The 25495-nt window shown below is 36.2% G+C and overlaps 3 protein-coding genes across 3 annotated transcripts in view; 1 reads left to right on the top strand and 2 right to left on the bottom strand.

Moving 5' to 3' along the window:
• The window catches only part of LOC107596470 (ras-like protein family member 11A-like), a 6720-nt gene extending 5282 nt beyond the window's left edge, over window positions 1-1438 (bottom strand). The window contains exons 1-3 of the mRNA XM_016287215.1: window positions 977-1438; window positions 416-472; window positions 110-192 (exon numbers count right to left, since the gene is read on the bottom strand). Coding sequence (XP_016142701.1) covers window positions 110-192; window positions 416-472; window positions 977-1127 — 291 coding nt within the window. The 5' untranslated portion in view covers window positions 1128-1438. The remainder of the gene's footprint in view (window positions 1-109; window positions 193-415; window positions 473-976) is intronic.
• Window positions 1439-3826: 2388 nt separating this feature from the next.
• LOC107596506 (ubiquitin carboxyl-terminal hydrolase 12-like) lies at window positions 3827-15882 on the top strand. Its single transcript, XM_016287252.1, has 7 exons — window positions 3827-4025; window positions 5964-6044; window positions 6361-6574; window positions 7558-7837; window positions 9102-9299; window positions 10356-10434; window positions 13420-15882. The coding sequence occupies exons 1-7, from the start codon at window positions 3978-3980 to the stop codon at window positions 13519-13521; spliced, it is 1002 nt and encodes a 333-aa protein (XP_016142738.1). The 5' UTR covers window positions 3827-3977; the 3' UTR covers window positions 13522-15882.
• A 6287-nt stretch (window positions 15883-22169) lies between these two features.
• Window positions 22170-25495, bottom strand: part of LOC107596505 (rho GTPase-activating protein 6-like) — a 36104-nt gene continuing 32778 nt past the window's right edge. Inside the window, exons 5-9 of the mRNA XM_016287251.1 lie at window positions 24437-24635; window positions 23110-23165; window positions 22591-22741; window positions 22258-22417; window positions 22170-22173 (exon numbers count right to left, since the gene is read on the bottom strand). Of these exons, the coding sequence (XP_016142737.1) occupies window positions 22170-22173; window positions 22258-22417; window positions 22591-22741; window positions 23110-23165; window positions 24437-24635 (570 nt within the window). The remainder of the gene's footprint in view (window positions 22174-22257; window positions 22418-22590; window positions 22742-23109; window positions 23166-24436; window positions 24636-25495) is intronic.

Genomic DNA, 25495 nt, shown 5'->3' with positions numbered 1-25495 from the left:
ATGACTGAGTGATCTAAATGACTGTGATAATACACCATGGGCACACTACTTTTGATGAAGGTTTAGCTGAACGACAGAAGGAAGTGTTAGGAATGTGATTTGGCGGTACCTGGAGTGAAACACACGGAGTGTCCTGCACTTGTAAAGAAACTTGCTCCCCATCCAAATTAATCTTCCTTGAATACAAGGCTCCTAGGAATGTTGAAAAAGAAAAAATCCACTTACTAAAATGATAAACGTCAGTGTATTTTCAGTGTAAAATGTTGAAAGTCTGATCAAGTTTATTACGGATAACAGAAATGATTGTAACCACTAACCAGTAAAACAGTCTGAAACAAAAATGTCATGATGATGAACACATTTTTACAGTTCATAGGAGCATAGTATAATAGCATTGTTTCAGTATAATGTTTACCTGTGTTGGCTTCATAGTCTCCTATGAATCTCTTAGTAAGAAATCGTACAATCAGAGCTGAAAATTAAAACCAAATAGAAACTTTGTATCAGCATAATAGGCATAAGCATTGTCACATAGCTCGTGCACAACTGTGCAGTGTTCCAGTGTATGTCGCACCCTGGCGTTAAACTAGCTTAAATATCTCCAACATCATCGTTTGTTCAGGATTAGCGTCTCTATTAATGACTTTAAACAGAATAAACTGTATACACATTAAATCACCAAAGTGCCATTAGAATAAGTTACTATGTAATAAAAAAATATGATGGCATAAAGTAAAATGAGTTATATTACTTGTACTTGTAAATTTATTTTAAAATATATATATTTTACATATTAAAAGCCACATTGTTTGATATATTTACCTGTTTTTCCGACATTGCTTGCACCAAGAACAACTATTTTGACGTTCTTGTATGATGGCATAAAGTAAAATGAGTTATATTACTTGTACTTGTAAATTTATTTTAAAATATATATATTTTACATATTAAAAGCCACATTGTTTGATATATTTACCTGTTTTTCCGACATTGCTTGCACCAAGAACAACTATTTTGACGTTCTTGTTTGGCACGCAGTCTAGTACAGGATACTCCGGTATAGGCACTAGCAGAAAGTTGCTAGAGCCACTGCTCATTGTTCTTGGCTGTTCGATAAGAAGACGCATTTAGAAAGCTGTAACTATTAGGCTATTCGACTGTCTAGAAATGCATCTCTTTTCCTCCGCGTTCTCGCGCTATACGAGCCCTCCTCACAACGCGAGAAGCTTTCTGTTATCTGCGTTTGGCAGACAGAGGTCTTCATAATAAATGCAATCCAGTGCACCCCAAATGCTGGCTCCAGTTCTGCACGACATGAATGCTAATTTTGCATACCGGCCCTCCAATGAAGTAACTAATATAGTCTAGCAAAGCTAAATTGAACCGTTCACAACCCGCAGTTCCTGATCGCAAGATCTCTTTCCAGATCGCAACTGCGCCTTCAGCAAAAAAAGAAAAAGAAAAAAAAAGCGGACAAGGAAGAGGGGCGTGAATAAACCAGCTCACTCAAGACCCAAATTCATTTATAAAATTTGAATGCTAAATGCTTAGCCTAAATGTGAGTATTATATTTATATTATATTGTTATTAATAAAATGTTTTTGCATTAAAATGCATTTATATATTAATAAGCGTGCTATATCGAAAAGAATGTGCATATTGTTTAATGACTTTTTAATTACTATTAACTATTTAATGACTTTTTTGAAGCACTATCGTAAAGTGTAGATACGCGCTAGAGCTGTTAGCCTATCATAACGCAAATCTAAGTTAGCTGATTTAAGTTTTAGTTTTATTTAATTTGAGTTATTTTAATTCTTCAACAAACTAAATGGAAATGAAATAATGTATATATTGAATTTATATATGTATATATATATATATATATATATATGTATGTGTGTGTGGTTGTACATACACATACACATATATGTAGTTGTTTTTTTATGTTTGGCTTAGTGTTATGTTAGAATCATTATTATACTCTTATACCTTTTGTTCTTTAATAGTTTGAATTGTTTTTAGCTTTATTTTTTGTTTTTCATTTAAATGTTAAGACATTTTGTTGTATGCATTTGTCATTTTTATTTAATTTCTTTATTTTTAAAATGTGCACTCTAAAAAATGCTGGGTTAAATATAACCCAGCGCTGGGTTAAAAAGGGACAAACCCAGCTATTGGGTTGTTTTGACCCAGCGGTTGGGTTGTTTTGACCCAGCGGTTGGGCTGTTTTGACCCAGCGTTTGGGCTGTTTTGACCCAGCGGTTGGGTTCAAAACAACCCAACCGCTGGGTCACAACAACCGAATAGCTGGGTTTGTCCCTTTTTAACCCAGCGCTGGGTTATATTTAACCCAGCATTTTTTAGAGTGTGTATAGATAATATTTATAAAGTTTTAGCTTTTAGTTTTGGATCTGTTTTTAGTTGTTTTAATACTACAATTGATTGCTTCTGTTGTCCTCATTTGTAAGTCGCTTTGGATAAAAGCGTCTGCTAAATGACTAAATAAAATAAATGTAACATTGCTAACATTGGTAACTGAAGGCATACTTGTGTGGAAAAAAGTATGTAAACCTGTCGAAATTTACTATTTTGCTATTAATTTTTTCATCCTTGTCAATTGCACAAAAGATTAAAATCACACATTTTGTCTAAACAGTAGGCTTGAACTTTATATTGTAAAAGATATTAAAAAAAAGATATAAAGATATAACATTCTTCCAAACAGCTGTGCACCACAGTTTATATTTGTAGTGAGTTGTTCTTGTTGTGTGTGTGTGTGTCTGTGTGTGTTTATGAAAAGACAGCACGGAAATAGCCGAGCGCCAGTGTGACCTCAAGGTCGTCTCATTGTCGTCTTCTCCTCCTTGTCCAGGTTCCCGCGAATCTATAAAACATATACATCGGTCAAAAGCAACACAGAGCGTCCGGGGGCCACAGACGACTCTGCGGCCGTTAGAGGATAAGTCGAGAAACCAGAGAAGGGCGGGTGTATACGAATCTTACTATGAAGAAGATTGGACTCATGAATATGAAATAGACCACGTGATAGGAAGGTTACCAAGCAACGTCAGCATTACCTAATTAATATTCATACGACAAGCCTTCGCCATAAAATATGAAAACATCAAAAGAATGTAACTCGGGGCTATTCCATGTTACACATAGTATCCATAATTCACCGTTGTCTGCCTTCATATCCAACTGGTTACAATATGCGTGAAATAAAAGGATTAATGTAAATCCTTATTTAAAATGTCACTTGATTTTTGAATGGTTACTAACGCAACATAAAACAAAAAAGATTTTCAGTTTTTTTCCTTCTTCTTTCTTTCTTTTCAGATATTTAGAAATTATAAAATGTCTCACGCTTATTTTCGTTTTGCCAGTTCGCACTAATATCATATCATTTTAGACAATTTTTGTTGCTCATGGGATGTTACATTTTTAAGACATGTAATCATAGGCTAAACTGTTATTTAAATAATGTTGATTTAAAAAAAAAAAAATGTAATAAATGTAAATGTTTTTAATACCATAAACATTACACTGATATGAAACACTAGGCTATATAGCCCAGATAATATCAATTATCACAAAATATATTGTTACAAAATATGTTTCAAAATATGTGAAAGAAAAAAAAAAGAAAATTGCCCCTTAAAATATTTACCTAATTGACGTAAACATTCGCATATCCTTTCTTTTCTATTCCGTGCTTTGTCATTTCAATGCGAAATTTCCCAGTATTTGTGAACTATGTTGAAAATAAAGTTGATGTGAACAGTAGCCTTCGCCATAGTAGGGTTGGTGATGTTGTGTTGTGTACTGCGCAGCTGCTAGGCTACAGCGCGCGAGGCGACACTCCCTCATTCCGCCGAGAGCTGGACCGACTGAAGGAAGGATTCACCGGAACTTCAGCCTGTGCGGCTGTCACAGTTTTAAATAGGGGTTCGGTCCAACATGGCGGCAGACGGATGGAAATACTGATGACAGTCCGAAAGATCGCCTCGATTTGTACGATGGTGAGTTTTTCTTCGCATAAAAGCATGAGTGTTGTCCCGTCCACTGCGTCTAACCTGTGTTTGGATTAGCCTGCTAACAGGGCTAGCTCAACAGCTAACAGATAAACAACCGTGTCATGAACATGGCAGCGCAGCCACAAAAAGTTTGCACACCTCTCTGTCCGGGTTTATAGACGCAGTAGAAGTTTGGAGATGTGGTTAAACGGACTTTATAGCATTTTTGTCCGAGAATTTGATATTCTGCTCAGGGGTCAAATGTGTAGCCTAGCGTATTAGCGAGCGACACACAAATAATGCCCATGTTTGATTAGCCGGGCGGCTCAGCTTTATTTACCATCAGATAATATCTGTCATGTGGATACTATATGTATGTTTAGGAGTGTTTTGTAAAGAGGAAGGGTGGACAGGGTAACAGGCGAGGTCATGCACGAGACTACATTTCCTGCTGCTGCTTCTGTTGTTGTTTTAACATTATTTGAAGGACACACGGATTCAATGAGCTCAGTGTCTTTGTAGTGCTGAAAGAGGTTTCTTAAACTGTCACACGAGAACATTCACAGTAGATCAGACTCGCAACGAACATAAAAATGGGGCATTTGCTGTGTACATAATACTGTTGGAATTTAAAATCGTATTTATTTGGGTAGGTAACGTTACTGGGAGTCCCGTTATAGAACAGCTTCTAGTTTGAGATTGAATTATCATCAATCAGTGAATCCTTTCTATAGCAAGATATTTATGTGGCAACTTCCTTATTTACCAGCGGTTATTGATAACCAGTTATAGAGATAAGACACATAGATTTACATCTTGTTGATTTCGCTTAGTACATACTGGCACCCTGAGGTGGCTATGTAAAAGAGCTATGAGTTATGTAAAAAATAAAATGCTGTTCGTAAATTGAGTAATTTTAGTTTGAGTAAATGTATTGATACATTAGGCCTTAGGATCAAGGTAATCAAGTCTTGGGTCGACATTATATGTAAAGTTAAATTTTCAACAGATTACTACCTAAGCCACGATGAATCAGATCCCTTTGATGATTCATCTTTCCAGAAACAATATTTACAGTATTTAAATCATTAATTCTTATGAATATTTTTGAAATAGTAAAGCTCTAATCTAAATTAAAACGCTAAAACGCATAAAAACAATCAATCCTGTTGAAGAACATACAGTTTTTGAAATTTCTCAATTGTGGTTAATTAATTTGATATTTTTATGCTCCCAGTTTCTGTTTAAAAATGCCTTAGGATCAAGGTAATCAAGTCTTGGGTCGACATTATATATAAAGTTAAATTTTCAACAGATTACTACCTAAGCCACGATGAATCAGATCCCTTTGATGATTCATCTTTCCAGAAACAATATTTACAGTATTTAAATCATTAATTATTATGAATATTTTTGAAATAGTAAAGCTCTAATCTAAATTAAAACGCATAAAAACAATAAATCCTGTTGAAGAACATACAGTTTTTGAAATTTCTCAATTGTGGTTAATTAATTTGATATTTTTATGCTCCCAGTTTCTGTTTAAAAAAAAAAAAGAAGGAAAGAAATAGCTTTATCATAACTGCAGCAGAAATATCTCCTCCTATATGCCTGGAAAGTGGGTCTTTGAATAAGGAGCTGGACAGCGGGGTGGCTTTCGGGTCAAAAAGCTTGAGAACCTCTGACTTAGGCCTTTTAACATCTGAGAACTCATACATTATACTTCAGATACTGATACCACTTACAGCTCTGCCTTGATGTTCTCCCCTGGTGAAACAGAGTGGGTGCACTTGCCCAGCAACTGCATCCTGTTAATGCCAAGTCTGGCATCATTCTTCACAAACAGGATGTTCCTGTTAGTCTCCAATAGGTCCAGAGTGTTCCTGGTCACTTGTATTATTGAGACCCATGAGCCAAGATAACCATTGTGGCTGTTCCCTGTAGGGCGCCAATGCCTCTGCTTTGGAAAAGGAGATTGGACCGGAACAGTTCCCTGTTAATGAACACTACTTTGGGCTGGTCAATGTAAGTTTACGTTATTGTTTTTGTCAGTGAATGTGCTATAAGTAGAAGATTACTTTGCCATATCACTTTTACGTTTTAAAGCACATTTTTTTATGTAATGTGCTTATGTCATCACTTGATGGCAGATTTGGCAAGCATGTATAAAAGGCAGCAAAATATAATAATAAAACTGCTCCATATATCCAACAATGATTTGCTTTCCTTCTCTGAGACATTAATTGCAGATATGACACATATTATATGTGCATGTATGTCATCACATATCCTTCATCAATCTTTGATCTGTTCTTTCTCCAATTACAATCTGGTCGCTCAGTTTGGCAACACCTGCTACTGTAACTCAGTGCTGCAGGCACTGTACTTTTGCCGGCCCTTCCGGGAGAAAGTGCTGGCCTATAAGATCCAGCCGCGACGGAAAGAGAGCCTGCTAACCTGCCTGGCTGACCTCTTCAACAGCATTGCAACTCAGAAGAAGAAAGTGGGAGTCATTCCACCAAAGAAGTTCATCTCCAGGTTGAGGAAAGAAAATGGTGAGAAAAGATTCTGGGTCCTACAGTAAGCAATTTGACTGACTGATGAGAGAGGGGTTGTAGATGTGGGATAATGGGAATGTTATGCAGGTGCTTACGTGAAATTTTGCTATACAGATGAAATGCATGTTCTGATATGTTTGTAAACATGGATATAAAGATAGATGCCAAAAATTTGGGGTCAGTATTTTCTTTTGATGCCTGAAATTGTTCAAAAGTGACAGTAAAGCCGTTTATAATGTTATAAAAGATTTCTAAACTTCTTTTGAACTTTATATTTATCTGAAATGTTGGTTTCAACAAAAATTTTAAGCAGTACAACTGTTTTCAACATTGGTAATAATAAGACATTTTTATTAGGATGATTTCTGAAGGATCATGTGACACTGTCTGGAGTAATGCCTCCTGAAAATTCAGCTTTGCCATCACAGGAATAAAACAAATATGTCAATAATAATAAAAGAAACCGTTTTGAAACTAAAAATATTTCACAATGCTGTTTTAATTAAACCTGTTGTGAATGTGTAACATGAACAGCCAGTCTGTTTCAAGTCAGATGTGAAGTTGTTACTATTGTCACAATTAAGTGAGTTTGATAGTAATACAGCAACTGCTCTTATGGATTCAGTATTTACATTTGTTTGGCTGATTAAAACAAGAACAGAGCAGCTTATAAGAGTCATTTGTCATGAACCAGATACTGCTCATGCAGCATGCAGCCAGCAAAGACAACACAATTTATCGTTGTATAGTTTTGCTTTGACTGCAAATTAGGAACTGACATAATACGTAATTTCTTTTACCATGGCGCAGTAGATTCAGCTGCACTGCTGAATAGCTATGCGGGAAACACTGTGTATGTGATCGAAATGCATTGCTATTAAATGATTAAATCATTTTTTCACTGTTCATTTCTACTGTTTATATATTAGACTTGCAGCTACCTGATGCTATCAACACTTCTTCTTTTTTTTTACCTACAGAACTGTTTGACAACTACATGCAGCAAGATGCTCACGAATTCCTCAACTATTTGCTCAACACCATTGCAGACCTGCTACAGGAGGAAAAGAGCCAGGAGAGACAGCAGAATGGAAAGGTAGTACAGAATGGTGGAAGTGGAGGAGGAGGTGGAAGCGGTAGCAGTACAGGCGAAGGGGAAACGGAGGAAAAGACCCAGCAGACATGGGTGCACGAGATCTTCCAAGGCACACTGACCAATGAGACACGGTGCCTGAACTGTGAAGCGGTGAGTCAGAGGAGGTGGAGTGAGTCAGAAGTACCCTAAAGGGCTCTTGTTTTTATTAATGAGATATGGGATGAGTGAGTTTTTGGGAGTATGTTTTTGTCACTTTGGCTTGGACTAATCAGCATCTGGGGGATTGTATGGATGTGATGGGAGGACAGTTTTCAACAGTACAAAGAACTCTGTTAAATGTTTGGATTGCGGATTATGTTAATAACTGTTTTAGCTGATCTGAGATGTAGGGGTGTTATGATGACTGATGAGGATTTTTCAGGTATTAAAAAAATGCCATTGTGATTTAAAATGTGATTTATTATTATTAGGCTATTGTTTTTTTATAATAATTTTATAAAAAGCTTTAGGTTTGCTGTGCTTGTTTGTAGGCCTGCACAATTAGGCCCAAAATGTTGTGATCTATATGTTAATATGTTTATTAAATTATTATATGTAGACTAAAATTATAGAAATTACTAGTAGAGGCAAATAAAATGTAAAAGGAAATATGAAATATTACTATTTTGTAATATTTGACTTTGGTTTTTTTACATTAAGTATTTATGAAAAATTATTTAATAGCCTTTTTTTACATTATAACTGTAAAATGACAATACTAATATTTATAGATGTCTTTCAAATGTTAAACCATCAAAGCTTTTATTTTGGCGGAAAAACTTAGGAAACTATTCAGGTTTCTCTTTTGTTGCATTCCCAAATGTACATTATAAGCAACTCAAACTCAGAGCACATGCAGAGATGAGTTTTATGTGGAATAGCGTTTACTGCAAGCTGAACTGCTCTGAGACACTGAAAACACTGGAACATATTTATCTGAAAAACAATGTTACAGTCAGTTATTCTCCTTTGAAGATGTGCGTTCCGGAATGTTGGTCTCTGTTTTGGTTTGTGAAACTTGCCCACTGCCAGTTTACCCAGTTGTATTTCGGGACCCCCAGGTTGCCAGTTGGCATAAAACACAGCGCATTTCATTTCATTCCATTCATCGTCAAGTGCACTCGTTCCTGTTGGTGTCGTCAATCTGGCAACCTGCATGTGCATCAAGTCTGAGGAGGAGGGGCCGTGTGAAAAACAACCTCTCCAATATTTTGAATTTGGACTGCAATACCTAGTTCAACCACTCAGTGTCAATCCTACATACAGCACCTTTAATCCTGGAGCATTTAACAATTACAGTTGCTCAGGAAGTTGGCCAATAACGTGCATTCTGAGAATAGAGATGGAATTTCAAGTTAAAATCGATCCTGTCTCTCTTCTTACTTAAAGGATGCGGGTGAAGAAATTACCCATGATCCTTGCCCTGCACCTAAAGCGCTTTAAGTATATGGACCAGCTTCATCGCTACACCAAGCTCTCTTATCGTGTAGTCTTCCCTCTGGAGCTGAGGCTCTTTAACACCTCTGGTGATGCTACCAACCCTGATCGATTGTACGACCTGGTGGCTGTAGTGGTGCACTGTGGGAGGTAGGTTTCTGACGTGACAGTCAATTCAAAGGAATAGTTCACCCAAAAATTAAAATTAGCTGAAAATGTACTCCTCTTCAGGCCATCCAAGATGTAGATGAGTTTGTTTCTTTAGCATTACATCACTTGCTCACCAATGGATCCTCTGCAGCGAATGGGTGCCATCAGAATGAGTGTTCAAACACCTGATAAAAGCATCGCAATAATCCACAGTATTCCATGACTCTATAAACTGAAAAGGTGTATGTTTGTAAAAAACAAATCCATCATTCAGGCGTTTTATTAAACCAGCGCTTCTGGTCAAAATACCAGTCCATAATCCATAATAACACTCCCTCCAGTGAAAATGTCCATCACTTGTTGTCCTCTCACATCAAAATCCACTGACATATTTGTTTAGAACTGTTTTTTAGATTGCTTTCACTTGTAAATGCTAATTGATTTGTGCATACCTCTCTCCTGATTCAGACAAGATTACTTTTTTCACTGGAGAATGCAGCATTACAGATAGAGTACTCCTATAGCCAAAAGCAACAGTTTGAAGTTAAGAAATAATCTTGATGAATTTGTTACAAATACACAGCTTTCCACTTAACAAGACATTAATTGATGGAGTCATGTAGATTATTGTGCTGCTTTCATCAGCTTCTTGATGGCACCCATTCACTGCAGAGGATTCATTGAAGAGATTTCTCCAAATCTGTTTTGATGAAGAAGAAATAAACTCATCTGCATCTGGCCAAGTACATTTTTTCTTGATGAAGGATTGTGTATTAAGTTAAGAGCACAGTATGTTGTCTGTGTGGTAATGTTTAAAGTAGGCATGAAATGAAAATGTACTCTATTTTCTAAAGGCATCTTATTATGAATGAATTATACATGCATATGTTTTCTTTTTATTTTAAGTAAATTTTTTGTTCTCCATAAATCGATCTTCCACTGAAACAAAAATCTTCTCTCTGGTGACCAAGGGATTCTTCTCTTCCGTTCATAGTGCTGTGGATTGTCATTTGTTTCTGCTCATCACATCTTGTTAATATGTTTTCTTTTTTGTAGTGGTCCAAATCGAGGTCATTATATCACTATAGTGAAGAGTCATGACTTCTGGCTTCTGTTTGATGATGACATTGTAGAGGTAAGTTTGAGTATAATGTTGCTCTTCTTAATTGATAATGTATTCCAGTTGACATAAAACAAATCTGTAACATGCAGTCAGTATCCAGAGAAAATAATTTTGGACCCAAAATAAATTATTATTTTACTGAATAATATTATTGGCCCATAGACTTCAGTGATCATGCACATGCTTATTCTTTGTTTTCAAAGAGGTGAAATAATTTTCTGAAGTACTACTACTTTTAAAGAAGAGAACCGAGAAAGTAGAAGTATCTAAAAAAATACCCGAGACCTTGAAGCATCAGTTTCAGTTCAGCAAACTTGATTGTTTCTTTTTCCAGTTGTTATAACATTATGTTAATTTTCACATTTAGTTTGCTTTTCTAGCGATAAATTATTTGCAGTTTAAGGTAGTGCTGGGCGGTATGACCAAAAATTTATATCACAGTATTTTTCAAAATTATACCGGTTTCACGTTACATGACGGTATTTTTTTTTCATGCATGACCGGGTGTTAACCATATTTTCTACTGATTGAAAGAGGAAATACTGCAGTATATTGACTTAGAATTACCTATTTTACTGTCATGATGAGTGAATATTGTCAAAAAATACCACACTAAATAGTAACTAAACATGACCCTTTTAATGTTAACCAGGAGTCACTCTCATTTATAATCGCGTTATCGTCTGATAAAATCAACATGCATCTATACTAAAGAGCGGCTATGCGGTTGCTTTGGCTATATTACTTTTTTTTCTCATGCAGCGCACTGCCTGCATCTGAGTAACAAACTAAAAAAAAACAACAAACAAAAAAGATATTAATGTGATATTAACAGACGAACTACGCTCATATTTATAATTATACCTTGAATCGACATTGAGACAGATTTTCCATCACCTGCGTGCACACTTATAGTATAAATCCATTTGGTTTTGACACACAGATGTGATTTCCGCTCTGCTACACGGTAACCTTGACAAATATTTACACGCATGTTGTGAACACAAACTCTCAGATGCTTCTCTGAACATGAAGTGGTTCTCATACCGTAAACATGGGGAAACAGCAGTCTTTTATAAATACCAAGCACAGTGGTGGTGTAAGACACTGGATGTTGGAGGCAGAGGGTTTATGGAGCAGTGCTTAGCTCCATTGCACGCTAAAGTCAGATGTTCTTTATCTGTTTAGTTTTTTTCCATTATCTGATGTCTTCCCAATTGCACATCTGGAAAAAGAAACATTAGAGCTTTTTCTGGACAGAGAAGATTTCCATTTACACAGCTTTAGAAGTCAAGGCGAACTGTGTAATTTCTGCACCACTAGTGACACCATGCAGAATTTTTGGTTATTGCTTGGGGCGGGTGTTGTTTTGTTTGACCCTGTTGTGATTCTCAAATAGATTGCAATTATGTTCGGTATTGCTAATTGCACAGATATCCCATGCTTCTTCATTTGAAGGAATCCAAAACTGTTTGACTTTCCTTCCTTTGTGAAACACGAAAGAATCAGTTAAATATTATTAATAATTAATTAAATATTAATAAAAATAAAATAAATTTGTCAAAATATCTACTAAACAGGTTAGGAATGACATGAGAGCAAGTAAATGATAGAATATTCATTTTTGGTTGCAATCAGGGATGCATGATATTAGATTTTTGCCAATATCTGATATGCCAATATTTTTAAAATAATTTTAGTCGATAGCCAATGCCAATACCGATATATATTTCCTTTTGTTTTAAAACAACACCAAGTCTCTCCTGTGCAGAAATGATTTTTCATTTTGAATTTTCAAAATTCAAACACATTCATAAAATACATTCAAAATTTTTAATTTTGGTTAGTTTTTTTTATAGGAGTACATTGAAAGCTTTGAAAATACTATAATAAAATCAATCTCTGCTTTTTTTTTTTTCTCCAGACAAATGCAATTTTTGAAACCTTAAGATTTTGTTTGTGGATTTAATTTTAATAGATGGCCTAAAGCAAAAAAAAAGTTCCACGGTGAAAGTTGATGTATTTCCTCAGCGACCAGCACAGATCAGCTCGTGTTAGAACGAGCCATTTTAGGTAGGCGTGGTTAACTCTTAACTTTTATAAAAAAAATATCTCTTTGGTTTTGAGACTTTAGTGTTTGCAACTTTACAGATCTTCTTTATGCACCAAGAGCTTGTAACACTCCAAAGAGAAAGGAAAAATTGAAATCGCATCATATGACCCCTTTAATGTTATTTGTGTATTTTACTTTCATTCTATTACAAGTTGGCCAACAGCGCCCCCTAAGTAAATGAAATGCCTTACCAGATGTGCATTGGGAGGCTGCCGCACCAGACGCCTGCATGTACAAATTAAAATGCAGTGATCCAAAACATTGAAACTGTTGACGTGATCTTATCGCTAACTCACCCAGAGCACATGTGAGCTATTCGTCTTATAGGAAAGGCATATTGGCATAATGTTTTCAAATCGGGCGATGCCGATGTTTACATTTTAAGCCTTTATCGGCCGATTCCGATAACGTTCCAATAATATCATGCATCCCTAGTTGAAATATCCTTTTACTCATGTTGTTCCAAATCAAAGACTTTTCCTCATCTTTGCAACTCAAAGGAAAAAAAATATATAATGCAATCTGAGATTTCTGTCTCTTCATTGAAAATCCGTTCACTGAAAACTTTGATGCTTGTGATCCATTTGAACCTAGCCATTTAATCCAAGTCTTCTCAAGAGACACAATCACTTTATATGATTAACAGATTTAATTTAAGGCTTTTATTCACTTGTAAACATTGATTAATGCACATACATAGTGCACATAAAATATGATAAACTGAATCACAAATGTGCTTATTTGTCATGCAAGCATGTTTAAGCTTCCGCAAGAACCAATGAGGTTTATTTTCATGCATAAAGGAAGTCAGAAATTAGCGCACCAGTTTAAATAAGTTTTCCTTTATATCCAGTTATGTATCTCTCTCTTTTTGGTCCCCACAGAAAATAGACGCCCAAGCGATCGAGGAATTCTACGGTCTGACATCGGACATCTCCAAAAACTCTGAGTCAGGGTATATACTCTTCTACCAGTCTAGAGACTGAGCCGGCAAGAGTGACTGACAGAATGGGAGGGTGTGATTTGTGAGAGACAGGATCAGGCAGATAGGGAGGCTTGGGCTTTGTTGACACAGCTCGGCCCCCTGCTCCATCCCCTCTCAGTCAAGTCCCTTTTCATCCAGGCTTATCAGTGGAGCTTGCACCAGAGCATCAGTCAGGCCCCAGACAGGAGCAGTTGATGCCAGAGTGACCTGGATACAACACCGTATTCACCAGGCAGAAGTAATCGCTGTCTGGTTCGCCGTCGTCTCACTCGCCTGCTTTGTGTTGCTCAGCACACACAAAAACGCACATATACACATGTGAAATGAGCTACACATACATCTTGATGGCCTGAGAATGGACACTGTACAAACATTTTTTTCCCCACCACACACAGTAACAAGGTTCATTTCGATAATCTGATTCACTTTACATTCGCTGGGTGGTGTGTCATGATTTGTGTTTTGGCACAATGTCACGATCAGTCCAGAAAGCCGCACGGCGGTTCTTCACCCTCAGATGTTCATCTGCAGTGCCAAGCGTGACACATCATGCTACATCCACGTTAACCAGCTAGTTATAAATGTGTTGTATGCAGAACCAGTAGCTCATGTTGCCATTGTAGTAGAGCTGCTCCACCTGAATGGATAAACCTGACCAGGTTTAAATTGGCTTAAAGGGGATGAGCATATTTTGTGTTGAGAACTTGAAAAGTGATTTAATTTAGGGCCTGTGGATTGATGGGTGCTCTGCTCTTTTAAGCAGAGATGGTTGTGGATACCAGAGTAGTGCTTGTATTACGGATGTAGCTTGGCTTAAGAATGCTCTTTCAGTATTCAATGAATGTAAAACATTCTGCCAGTTCTTGTGCACTGCAAGTGAGTGTACAGCTTGATTATGTCATATAGTGCACACTTAATAGTGCACTAACTGTAAAGCGTAACAGATGGAGATAGAAATTAGGGCTTTATATTATTCTGAATATAAGTTCAAGCTCATAAATGCCTATCATATTGAAACCAAAAGCTGCACACATTTCCAGTCATGTTTTATTAACACTGTGGCGCTGTGAGATTGTCTGAAATGAATGTGGACTCATTCAGTTTAGCCATTAAACAGTAGAAATGTTGGATAATTCAAACATAATGTGGCTCTGCACTCCATTATAAAGTCTCCTGATTCATTAAGCCGATTGAATTGGTTGCATCTATTCTGTTTAATCTCAGTAACTCTTCTCTAGATCTCTATCATCGTCTCTGCCCTCTTAATTAATAACGTTTGAACTCAGTATAGACCTAGATGGGAAGTGAAGCGCAGTCTTAGATCTGTCTGTAAATGTCGGGTTTAAGCTGTGACTTGGCTTAGTAATAGTTAGATTGGTTAAGGGGACTCCATAAAGGATTGATTCTAGTTTGTGATGTTGCACGGCCAGAAGGATGAGCCACTTCTCCCAGTTCCCTCATAGCTAGTAAATATTTACAAGACAACTAGACAACCCTGCAATTAGTCAAGATTTATATGCAAAAAAAAAACACACACCCAACAAGATTAGGTATTGAGGTCTTGTAAGGCGAAAAGCACATGATAGCGAGGTACCGCAGTAAAATATTCCAGTTTTGCTTGAAAGAGTTTCAAACACACAGTTGCCTAGCCTGTTGTCCTAATCTACTTCTCTCCCAACCCAATAGTTTTGACAAAAATGGAAAAGGTGGTCGTTTTTTTTTTCACTTCAGGTTTCCTTTGTAAACTACACTGGTTTTATTTGATTGTTGGTTTGACAAAAATGCGCTTTAATCTGTGAGGGGTCAAAACTGACAGTGCTGCTGATTATTATTCCATTCATCCTGTAAAGTCTACTTGGTATCAATGCATGTGTGGTATAACAACTCTTGACATTGTAAAGCATGTATAAAGGTCTTCTAAACAAGACATCACAATGTCTATAAAGAGGTTTAAGCTTCTCGCTGGTCAGTTAACCTGCTGGCATTGAGTGTCTTAAGTAGACTGAGCTATATGTTGAAATAAACGAACATATAGTGCCATTCCATGTAAATTACACATTTACACATGCTATGTAAGAGTGTTTGTAGATGTGTTGTCATCATCACAGTTGAATTAAGGCTTGTCCAACCTGCGTTAACTGGATATTTTAATTTTGAAATTGGCTTGTGATCTAATAGTTACGGGGGAAGGAATGCTTCTTTTATTTGGGCTCTTTTATTTATGTGTAATTATAAATGTTATATTAACTTTTCTTTGACATTCTCATTTTTATACATTTGCTAATTTGTTCCTTATTTGAACATTATTTGGTTATGTGAAGAGAGAGTTGAAACAAAAATGTAAGGGTGATAATGTTGGAATGACCAGATCAATGGCTGCGTTAACTGGATATTTTAATTTTGAAATTGGCTTGTGATCTAATAATTACAGGGGAAGGAATGCTTCTTTTATTTGGGCTCTTTTATTTCATGATTTTATTTATGTGTAATTATAAATGTTATATTAACTTTTCTTTGACATTCTCATTTTTATACATTTGCTAATTTGTTCCTTATTTGAACATTATTTGGTTATGTGAAGAGAGAGTTGAAACAAAAATGTAAGGGTGATAATGTTGGAATGACCAGATCAATGCTGCAATCTTGAGAATCAGTTAATGCACTGATCACAGTAACGGCACCCTGAGTGTTTTGGCATTAGCAGACAAACATAAAATACATCAAAACATGAGACAAACACAAGCTAATGCTACGTCATGCTGACGTTAGTTGTGTTTCATCCGCCTCTCATAACATTGTAATAATGTTTATTCCATACTGGGCTTGAAAAAAAGTGCACTTTCGATAAAGCAATGTACAAATTGTAAACCAGATAAATAATCTGGTTTTGGAGTGGAGTGGACAGCGTGGATGAAAGATGGGATTGGATCACCCTGTCCCAAATAAAAACAAACAAAAAAGCACGTCAACCATTTCCAGGGGGTTCATATGGTCTCTGCTTCTTTATGATGTCAATAAACTGGGCAACACCCATGTGGTTTGCAGCAATCATAGCTTGTGCCATCATGGAACAACTTTCTAGAAGGTACATTTTCACAAAAATATAATTCACAAACGCCTCAAGTAAAAAACATTCTGGTCCTGTTTAGTAACTTTCATGCTTCACTGTTTAGAGACTGAAAACGTCATGGCAAGGTGCATTCAGTAGTTTGATGTTAATTTAAAAACTTTTGCGTGAGAGTTTGTTTGTGGTCATTCTAATGCTGTACATGCACATAAGACTGAACCTTTTCTCAAAAAATTGTTAAAAATGAAATAAAAAATTAAAGGAGGGGGAGGGGGTACAGTTATCACCAGTTGGGCTTTCTGGACATGTGCACATCAATATTGCGTCAGTTTTTAACAATTAATTACTGTATTTGCATTATTGTACAGTTAGGTTTAGGGTTGGGGTAGGTGTAGACCTTAAAGGGTTAGTTCACCCAAAAATGAAAATTAGACTGTGTTTTACTCACCCTCGAGGCATCCTAGGTGTATGTGACTTTCTTCTTTAAGACGAATCCAGTCGGAATTATATAAAAAATTGTCCTAGCTATTCCACGCTCTATTATTGCAGTCAGCGGGTGTAGCGAATCAGCTCATGGGGAAATATGAATAATTAACCATAACTAGTTATAATTAACTATTCATATTTTAGATCCACTGTAGATATTTAGCTGACCACTCAGGGTCAACTGTCTTGTCAATTCTAAGACGTTAATTCCCTGGTTAAATCAAAGAAATGCAGCCTCAGTGAGCATAAAAGCATAAAACATCTTATCGACCTCAAAGTTTTCAAATCGTAGAGGAGATATAATTACATCTCTAAAAAGCAGGTAATATATATTATTACTAGTCTAACTACTGCGTCATTGTGAAGAACGCTGTATTACTCACGTTTCCTGTTGGTGTTAAGATGAAGAACATTGAGGAAGACCTCACTGCTCAGACTTCCTATCACAGACGTCTCTGGGTAAAGAGGACACAGTGGCTCCAGGGATGAAAGGTCATCACTTGACTGACCCACAGAGTGCAGAGATGCCTGTGTGTCCCTCCTTCCACCGGAGTCCGTCTCCATCGTAAGGCTGCTACTACTGCTGTCACAATGGAATGATACATATTAGTGTTTGGACAGTAGCAATTATTGTGGTTTCGCCTCTGTCATCAGGCACATTAAACATGAGGTTAAAATGGCAGCCTTTAATTTAGGGTAATTAATCCTGTGTCATACTCGCGGGGACAGTATGCTTGGAAATAATATTTCAGGTCTTCCTTTGCATTCGTTATTTGTAGTGCGCCAGCCACCCAATAGCAATAAGCTTTGTGCTGTTGGTAGGCCTACTTTTAATATAAGTCTCAGCTTTCAAAATCAGTTTTATAGCGAAACACAAATTATGTGTTTTACAATAATGTGTTTTTCAAGCTCTTTAATGATCAGATCGCTGTATTTATGTGAACCAATTCATTAAATTATACTGTTTTCTTTGTGAAAATTCCACAATTTCAAATTTGTGAAAATTCCACCACCTACTCCGCAAAAACATCTGTGGTGTCCAAACTTTTATTCCGCACATGTAGCCTATTTAATTTAGAAAACGTTCTAAAAGTTGAAGTGGGCTCCAACTCCTTTTCTGAGGTAGCCTGTAGGCTATAACATGTAAGTGACTATTCACAAGCTGTTTTATTCATGGAATAATACAGTAAATGATTGGACATAATATTTAACGTCTTCCATTCATTATTTGTAGCACTCCAGCCACCCAGTTATCGCAATAATTTTGTGCTTTGTTGCTTTTAATATAACACAGCTCAGCTTTCTAATTCTGTCAGTTTTATCACGAAATACAAATAATAAATGTGTTCTTCCTCTTTATTTCAAGTATATAGCAAGATATAAAAGTGAAGGAACATCAGAAGGCTTGAAAAAACAGTATAGCTTAATTTATAATGAAAATAATGTCTCATTATTGTAATCGGAAAGACTCACATGCCGCTTAAACTGAAGCGAATACAGCGATCTGTCACGCCACATTAAAGAGCGTGAAAAAAAACACATTATTGTAATATATTGTTTGTATTTCGCTATAAAACTGACAGATTTTGAAAACTGAGACTTTGGAATATCTCCCGGTGCTCCCAATCCGGGCCATTTGCATGTGCAAAAGGCTAGAATATACTCTCAAAATATTATTATATTATAAACTTTAATCCTTATTCTCGAAACATTTTGAAGTTACTCTCGTAATATTTCGACTTTATTCTCATAACAGTTCGACTTTATTCTCGAAACATTTCGACTTTATTCTCGAAACATTTCGACTTTATTCTCGAAACATTTCGACTTTATTCTCGAAACATTTCGACTTTATTCTCGAAACATTTCGACTTTATTCTCGAAACATTTCGACTTTATTCTCGAAACATTTCGACTCTATTCTCGAAACATTTCGACTCTATTCTCGAAACATTTCGACTCTATTCTCGTATTCTCGAAACTTTATTCTCGAAACATTTCGACTCTATTCTCGAAACATTTCGACTCTATTCTCGAAACATTTCGACTCTTCGACTCTAACATTTCGACTCTATTCTCGAAACATTTCGACTCTATTCTCGAAACATTTCGACTCTATTCTCGAAACATTTCGACTCTATTCTCGAAACATTTCGACTCTATTCTCGAAACATTTCGACTCTATTCTCGAAACATTTCGACTCTATTCTCGAAACATTTCGACTCTATTCTCGAAACATTTCGACTCTATTCTCGAAACATTTCGACTCTATTCTCGAAACATTTCGACTCTATTCTCGAAACATTTCGACTCTATTCTCGAAACATTTCGACTCTATTCTCGAAACATTTCGACTCTATTCTCGAAACATTTCGACTCTATTCTCGAAACATTTCGACTCTATTCTCGAAACATTTCGACTCTATTCTCGAAACATTTCGACTCTATTCTCGAAACATTTCGACTCTATTCTCGAAACATTTCGACTCTATTCTCGAAACATTTCGACTCTATTCTCGAAACATTTCGACTCTATTCTCGAAACATTTCGACTCTATTCTCGAAACATTTCGACTCTATTCTCGAAACATTTCGACTCTATTCTCGAAACATTTCGACTCTATTCTCGAAACATTTCGACTCTATTCTCGAAACATTTCGACTCTATTCTCGAAACATTTCGACTCTATTCTCGAAACATTTCGACTCTATTCTCGAAACATTTCGACTCTATTCTCGAAACATTTCGACTCTATTCTCGAAACATTTCGACTCTATTCTCGAAACATTTCGACTCTATTCTCGAAACATTTCGACTCTATTCTCGAAACATTTCGACTCTATTCTCGAAACATTTCGACTCTATTCTCGAAACATTTCGACTCTATTCTCGAAACATTTCGACTCTATTCTCGAAACATTTCGACTCTATTCTCGAAACATTTCGACTCTATTCTCGAAACATTTCGACTCTATTCTCGAAACATTTCGACTCTATTCTCGAAACATTTCGACTCTATTCTCGAAACATTTCGACTCTATTCTCGAAACATTTCGACTCTATTCTCGAAACATTTCGACTCTATTCTCGAAACATTTCGACTCTATTCTCGAAACATTTCGACTCTATTCTCGAAACATTTCGACTCTATTCTCGAAACATTTCGACTCTATTCTCGAAACATTTCGACTCTATTCTCGAAACATTTCGACTCTATTCTCGAAACATTTCGACTCTATTCTCGAAACATTTCGACTCTATTCTCGAAACATTTCGACTCTATTCTCGAAACATTTCGACTCTATTCTCGAAACATTTCGACTCTATTCTCGAAACATTTCGACTCTATTCTCGAAACATTTCGACTCTATTCTCGAAACATTTCGACTCTATTCTCGAAACATTTCGACTCTATTCTCGAAACATTTCGACTCTATTCTCGAAACATTTCGACTCTATTCTCGAAACATTTCGACTCTATTCTCGAAACATTTCGACTCTATTCTCGAAACATTTCGACTCTATTCTCGAAACATTTCGACTCTATTCTCGAAACATTTCGACTCTATTCTCGAAACATTTCGACTCTATTCTCGAAACATTTCGACTCTATTCTCGAAACATTTCGACTCTATTCTCGAAACATTTCGACTCTATTCTCGAAACATTTCGACTCTATTCTCGAAACATTTCGACTCTATTCTCGAAACATTTCGACTCTATTCTCGAAACATTTCGACTCTATTCTCGAAACATTTCGACTCTATTCTCGAAACATTTCGACTCTATTCTCGAAACATTTCGACTCTATTCTCGAAACATTTCGACTCTATTCTCGAAACATTTCGACTCTATTCTCGAAACATTTCGACTCTATTCTCGAAACATTTCGACTCTATTCTCGAAACATTTCGACTCTATTCTCGAAACATTTCGACTCTATTCTCGAAACATTTCGACTCTATTCTCGAAACATTTCGACTCTATTCTCGAAACATTTCGACTCTATTCTCGAAACATTTCGACTCTATTCTCGAAACATTTCGACTCTATTCTCGAAACATTTCGACTCTATTCTCGAAACATTTCGACTCTATTCTCGAAACATTTCGACTCTATTCTCGAAACATTTCGACTCTATTCTCGAAACATTTCGACTCTATTCTCGAAACATTTCGACTCTATTCTCGAAACATTTCGACTCTATTCTCGAAACATTTCGACTCTATTCTCGAAACATTTCGACTCTATTCTCGAAACATTTCGACTCTATTCTCGAAACATTTCGACTCTATTCTCGAAACATTTCGACTCTATTCTCGAAACATTTCGACTCTATTCTCGAAACATTTCGACTCTATTCTCGAAACATTTCGACTCTATTCTCGAAACATTTCGACTCTATTCTCGAAACATTTCGACTCTATTCTCGAAACATTTCGACTCTATTCTCGAAACATTTCGACTCTATTCTCGAAACATTTCGACTCTATTCTCGAAACATTTCGACTCTATTCTCGAAACATTTCGACTCTATTCTCGAAACATTTCGACTCTATTCTCGAAACATTTCGACTCTATTCTCGAAACATTTCGACTCTATTCTCGAAACATTTCGACTCTATTCTCGAAACATTTCGACTCTATTCTCGAAACATTTCGACTCTATTCTCGAAACATTTCGACTCTATTCTCGAAACATTTCGACTCTATTCTCGAAACATTTCGACTCTATTCTCGAAACATTTCGACTCTATTCTCGAAACATTTCGACTACGACTTTAATCTTGTAATCTTAGATTTTTTTTTTTTAATTTTTAACATGGCACTAAAACGCCGTCGTACTGATGCAACAAAGCATTTAGAAAAATAATAACCAACACGTACAATGTGTATATAAATTACATTGTGATTTAAACTGGAACCTGGTTAATTTGCTTTCAGAAATCTGTGTGCAAACGAGACCATGATTGGAATTCACTAATTACAAATTGCAGAAAAAATTTACATACTTTAATTAAAAAATGTATCAAATAATATCTAGCTCTGATATCACCACTCATTATAACACATTAAAGGAAATTGCACAACCACTCATCTGTATGAGATAAACATCCCTGTCATTTTTTATACATTATAAAGGCTCTTATAAAGTGGTGGGGACTGCTTGCCATGGCAAAACCCAGACCATACCTCCTGCTGGTTTGGCCCAGTGAAGCTGTTTGCATTCTCCTGTACTGTATGAAGAAGCGTCAAGAGCCTCAGCAGGGTGTCACAATTACAGGGTGGCAACAGGTACAACAACTGCTGCAGGTATGTCAACTGATCTGCCCCTCTCAACACTGTCAGACAAACACAAAACATCTGGTAAGGTGAGCATAGTTCATAACAGCTGATACAATAATGAGAAGTGTGTTGGATAATACAGAGTTTAATTGTGTATCCTGATTCCTGTGCAATAATACAAATGTTAGATAATTTGTGAATGCCTGTCTTTGTAATTGTAAGCTCATACAGTTAGCGTGCAGGAAGGCCCGGTAGAGTTCTCGTGTTAACAGGGGGTCAGGCATGCCCCTCAGAAACTCCTTCAGTAATGCAGCCACATCATGAACGTTGTGCTCTTCGTGTAACGCGACATCTATCCCCATGTCAAAGTCCTCGCGCAGCTGAAAACACACAAGGACACAGCAGGATAAAACACCATCAAACAGACTGCCACCGCACATGAGACTCAAGTATCCCATGTATTCTGTGCCTGTACAAACACAGTATAATACTGAAGTGTTAATAATTAATAGTATGATAATGTAGTAACCATACAAATCACAGTCAGCCATGAAAACAAGACACTGTGCATGCTAAGATCAGTATCTAAAATATTCATTGAGCAGGATAAAACAGTATTGCCAGTGTTATACTGTCAGCAGTTTGTTTCTAGAATCAGTATGAAAGACAGGGGGCGCATGCCACACGTGAGAGAGAAAAGATTTGGCGTAAACTGGTTCTACAGAGCAGCTGGAACTGACAAACTTACTTGACGGACTCTTTTTTTGGAGCTGCCTACACGAAAAATCCCCAAAGTTTGTAACCCTAGAGAAAGAGAGAGAGATAGAGATAGTAAACGTGCTGGGCTCATATTTCATTGTCCTGATTTTATATCTATTTTAGTGTTTTTTGAGTGGTGTATCATCTTGGTGACCTTCTGTTTGCAACCTGAACCAGGGTGTGTTATGAGCTATTAGCCTGAGGATGTTTTCAAATGAGTTTACTGATATTTCAGGGAAAGAACAAAATTCGCAAAAGTATCCAGTATTTTGTACATGACATTGTTACACTTAGACAGTTCATAAACATCACTTTCATGAATGTTATGGTTTTCAAACTAGGGTTGTGCACCATTCAAAACTAAATTGAGAATGCCTTTTCTTGAAACTTTTTAAATTAAAATTTGAATTACAGCAGCCAACCCAGAGGCAGAATTCTAAATGAAATTTCAATTACATAAAATTGAAATAGAATGAAATGTGAAATATATATACTCTACACTTGACCCTCTAAAAATAAAACTCATTCTATTTCTTTTATCTACTTTTTTATTTTTATTTATTATAAAAAATTGCCCTCTAACACCAGTGTTCGCAATTCTTTTTCTATTCTTTCAAACTTGTTTTCTTGTTATTTATAAAAAAAAATGACCCTCTATCACTAGCGTTCTGTATACTTTTTCTATTCTATCTACTTATTTTCTTTTTATTTATTACATTAAAAACCTTTCTGCGTGTACTGCATTAGACTAACCCAGACTTGCACCTACTCATAGCACCTACATATTATGTATATATTATAACATATTACATATTATGCTCTTTTGTTTGTTTTGATTGCTTCTGTTGTCCTCAATTGTAAGTCGCTTTGGATAAAAGTGTCTGTTAACTGGCTAAATGTAAATGTAATATATATATATATATATATATATATATATATATATATATATATTCTAGTTTAATAGTATGTAGCCTAATGCCACATATAGAATTTTGAATTTAATTTGTATATTTTATTATATTTAATAAATTATTTTTCATTTTATAGACCAATGTGAAAGAACACTTTTCCTTGAACACTCCAATTTACTTCCAAACGGCACCAACAATATAAAGTTGTCTGAAAACAATGTGTTAGATATTTTGTGATGCTGAATGGCAAAATAATGAGGAAATAATAAGAAACTTTCCCTACTGTTTCAGACTTCTTTCAATTGCAATTTTTTGCCTGCCAATCCATTTCAAATTTCAATTCAACTCCCTGTCCTTCCAGTTTTGAAATGAATGACTGGACATGTGCTGTAGTTTGCAGCTCACCGTAGGTCTCAATGTGGTTACAGCAGCGCTCTACCACTCTGGGAACTTGTCTGTAGATGGGATTGAGACTGAGTTTGGCCTGTGTGTGACCGGCAGCCTTTTTCAGCTCCAGCTCATTAGGGTGAGAGAGCTGCAGAGCTTCAAGTAGTCTGGACTGGCTCTCAACCATATCAGAGATGGAGTCCACAGACATCCCTCCCTGACAGAGAGAAAGAGGTGGGGAGAGAGACATCAAATATAGTTTAGATAGGATAGCCAATGGTCACAGATGAATGAAGGTTTGCGGTGTACGATAAATGTCAAAATGACACATCAATTTCAGTGAAAGCCTGTTCCAATTACAATTCATTACTAAAAAGGATAAACACCTGAAACACTTTCACACTTGTCAGAAAAGAGCTCAAAGCCAGTGAGGAAAAATCTGAACACAATAAATCTATTTATGTTATGTATACAAAAGAAATGTAAACAGACTTCAATGAAAGCTTTTCAGATGTCAACACAATGACTGAATAACCCAGTAATCTGTTCTCTTTCTCTCTCCATGTTTGGGTGGAGAGAATGGAGAGTTTGACTTGGCAAAGACACAGACGTAAATCTCATTCCCTCCTGCTGATATGTAGCCACCCATAGAGATATTGTCTCCAGTCACACTGAGAGAGGTATGGAAATCACCCATACGGCATCAAACAGTAACCCGAACCATGCTGACTGCTGCTACTGCTGTCTGACTCAGTAATAACAAACAGCCATTATTAATGTGGTGAAGAATACTATACTGTTCAAAGTATTGCCTAGCTCATCTTATGACTTTCTGTTTTTTAAAAAGGTACGTATTTATTGTCTTCACTTGACTCTGATATCTGGGTTCTTGTACCTTTACCAAATTAAGTGGTCATAGCATATATTTTTAAGTCGAGTCACATTTATTTATATAGTGCAATCTTTATACAATAGAGATTGGTTTAAAGCATCTGTACAGTAATAAACTGGAAAATAACAATGTAAATGTTGTAAAGTTCAAGTATAAAGCACTTCAATTTCAGCTATGAGCAGTTC

Source organism: Sinocyclocheilus grahami, unplaced genomic scaffold (assembly GCF_001515645.1).
Source record: "Sinocyclocheilus grahami isolate Dianchi unplaced genomic scaffold, SAMN03320097.WGS_v1.1 scaffold219.1, whole genome shotgun sequence".
NCBI classification, from domain to species: Eukaryota; Metazoa; Chordata; class Actinopteri; order Cypriniformes; family Cyprinidae; genus Sinocyclocheilus; species Sinocyclocheilus grahami.
Note: the sequence above shows the minus strand (reverse complement) of the source record. Positions and strands in the feature narration are given on the sequence as shown.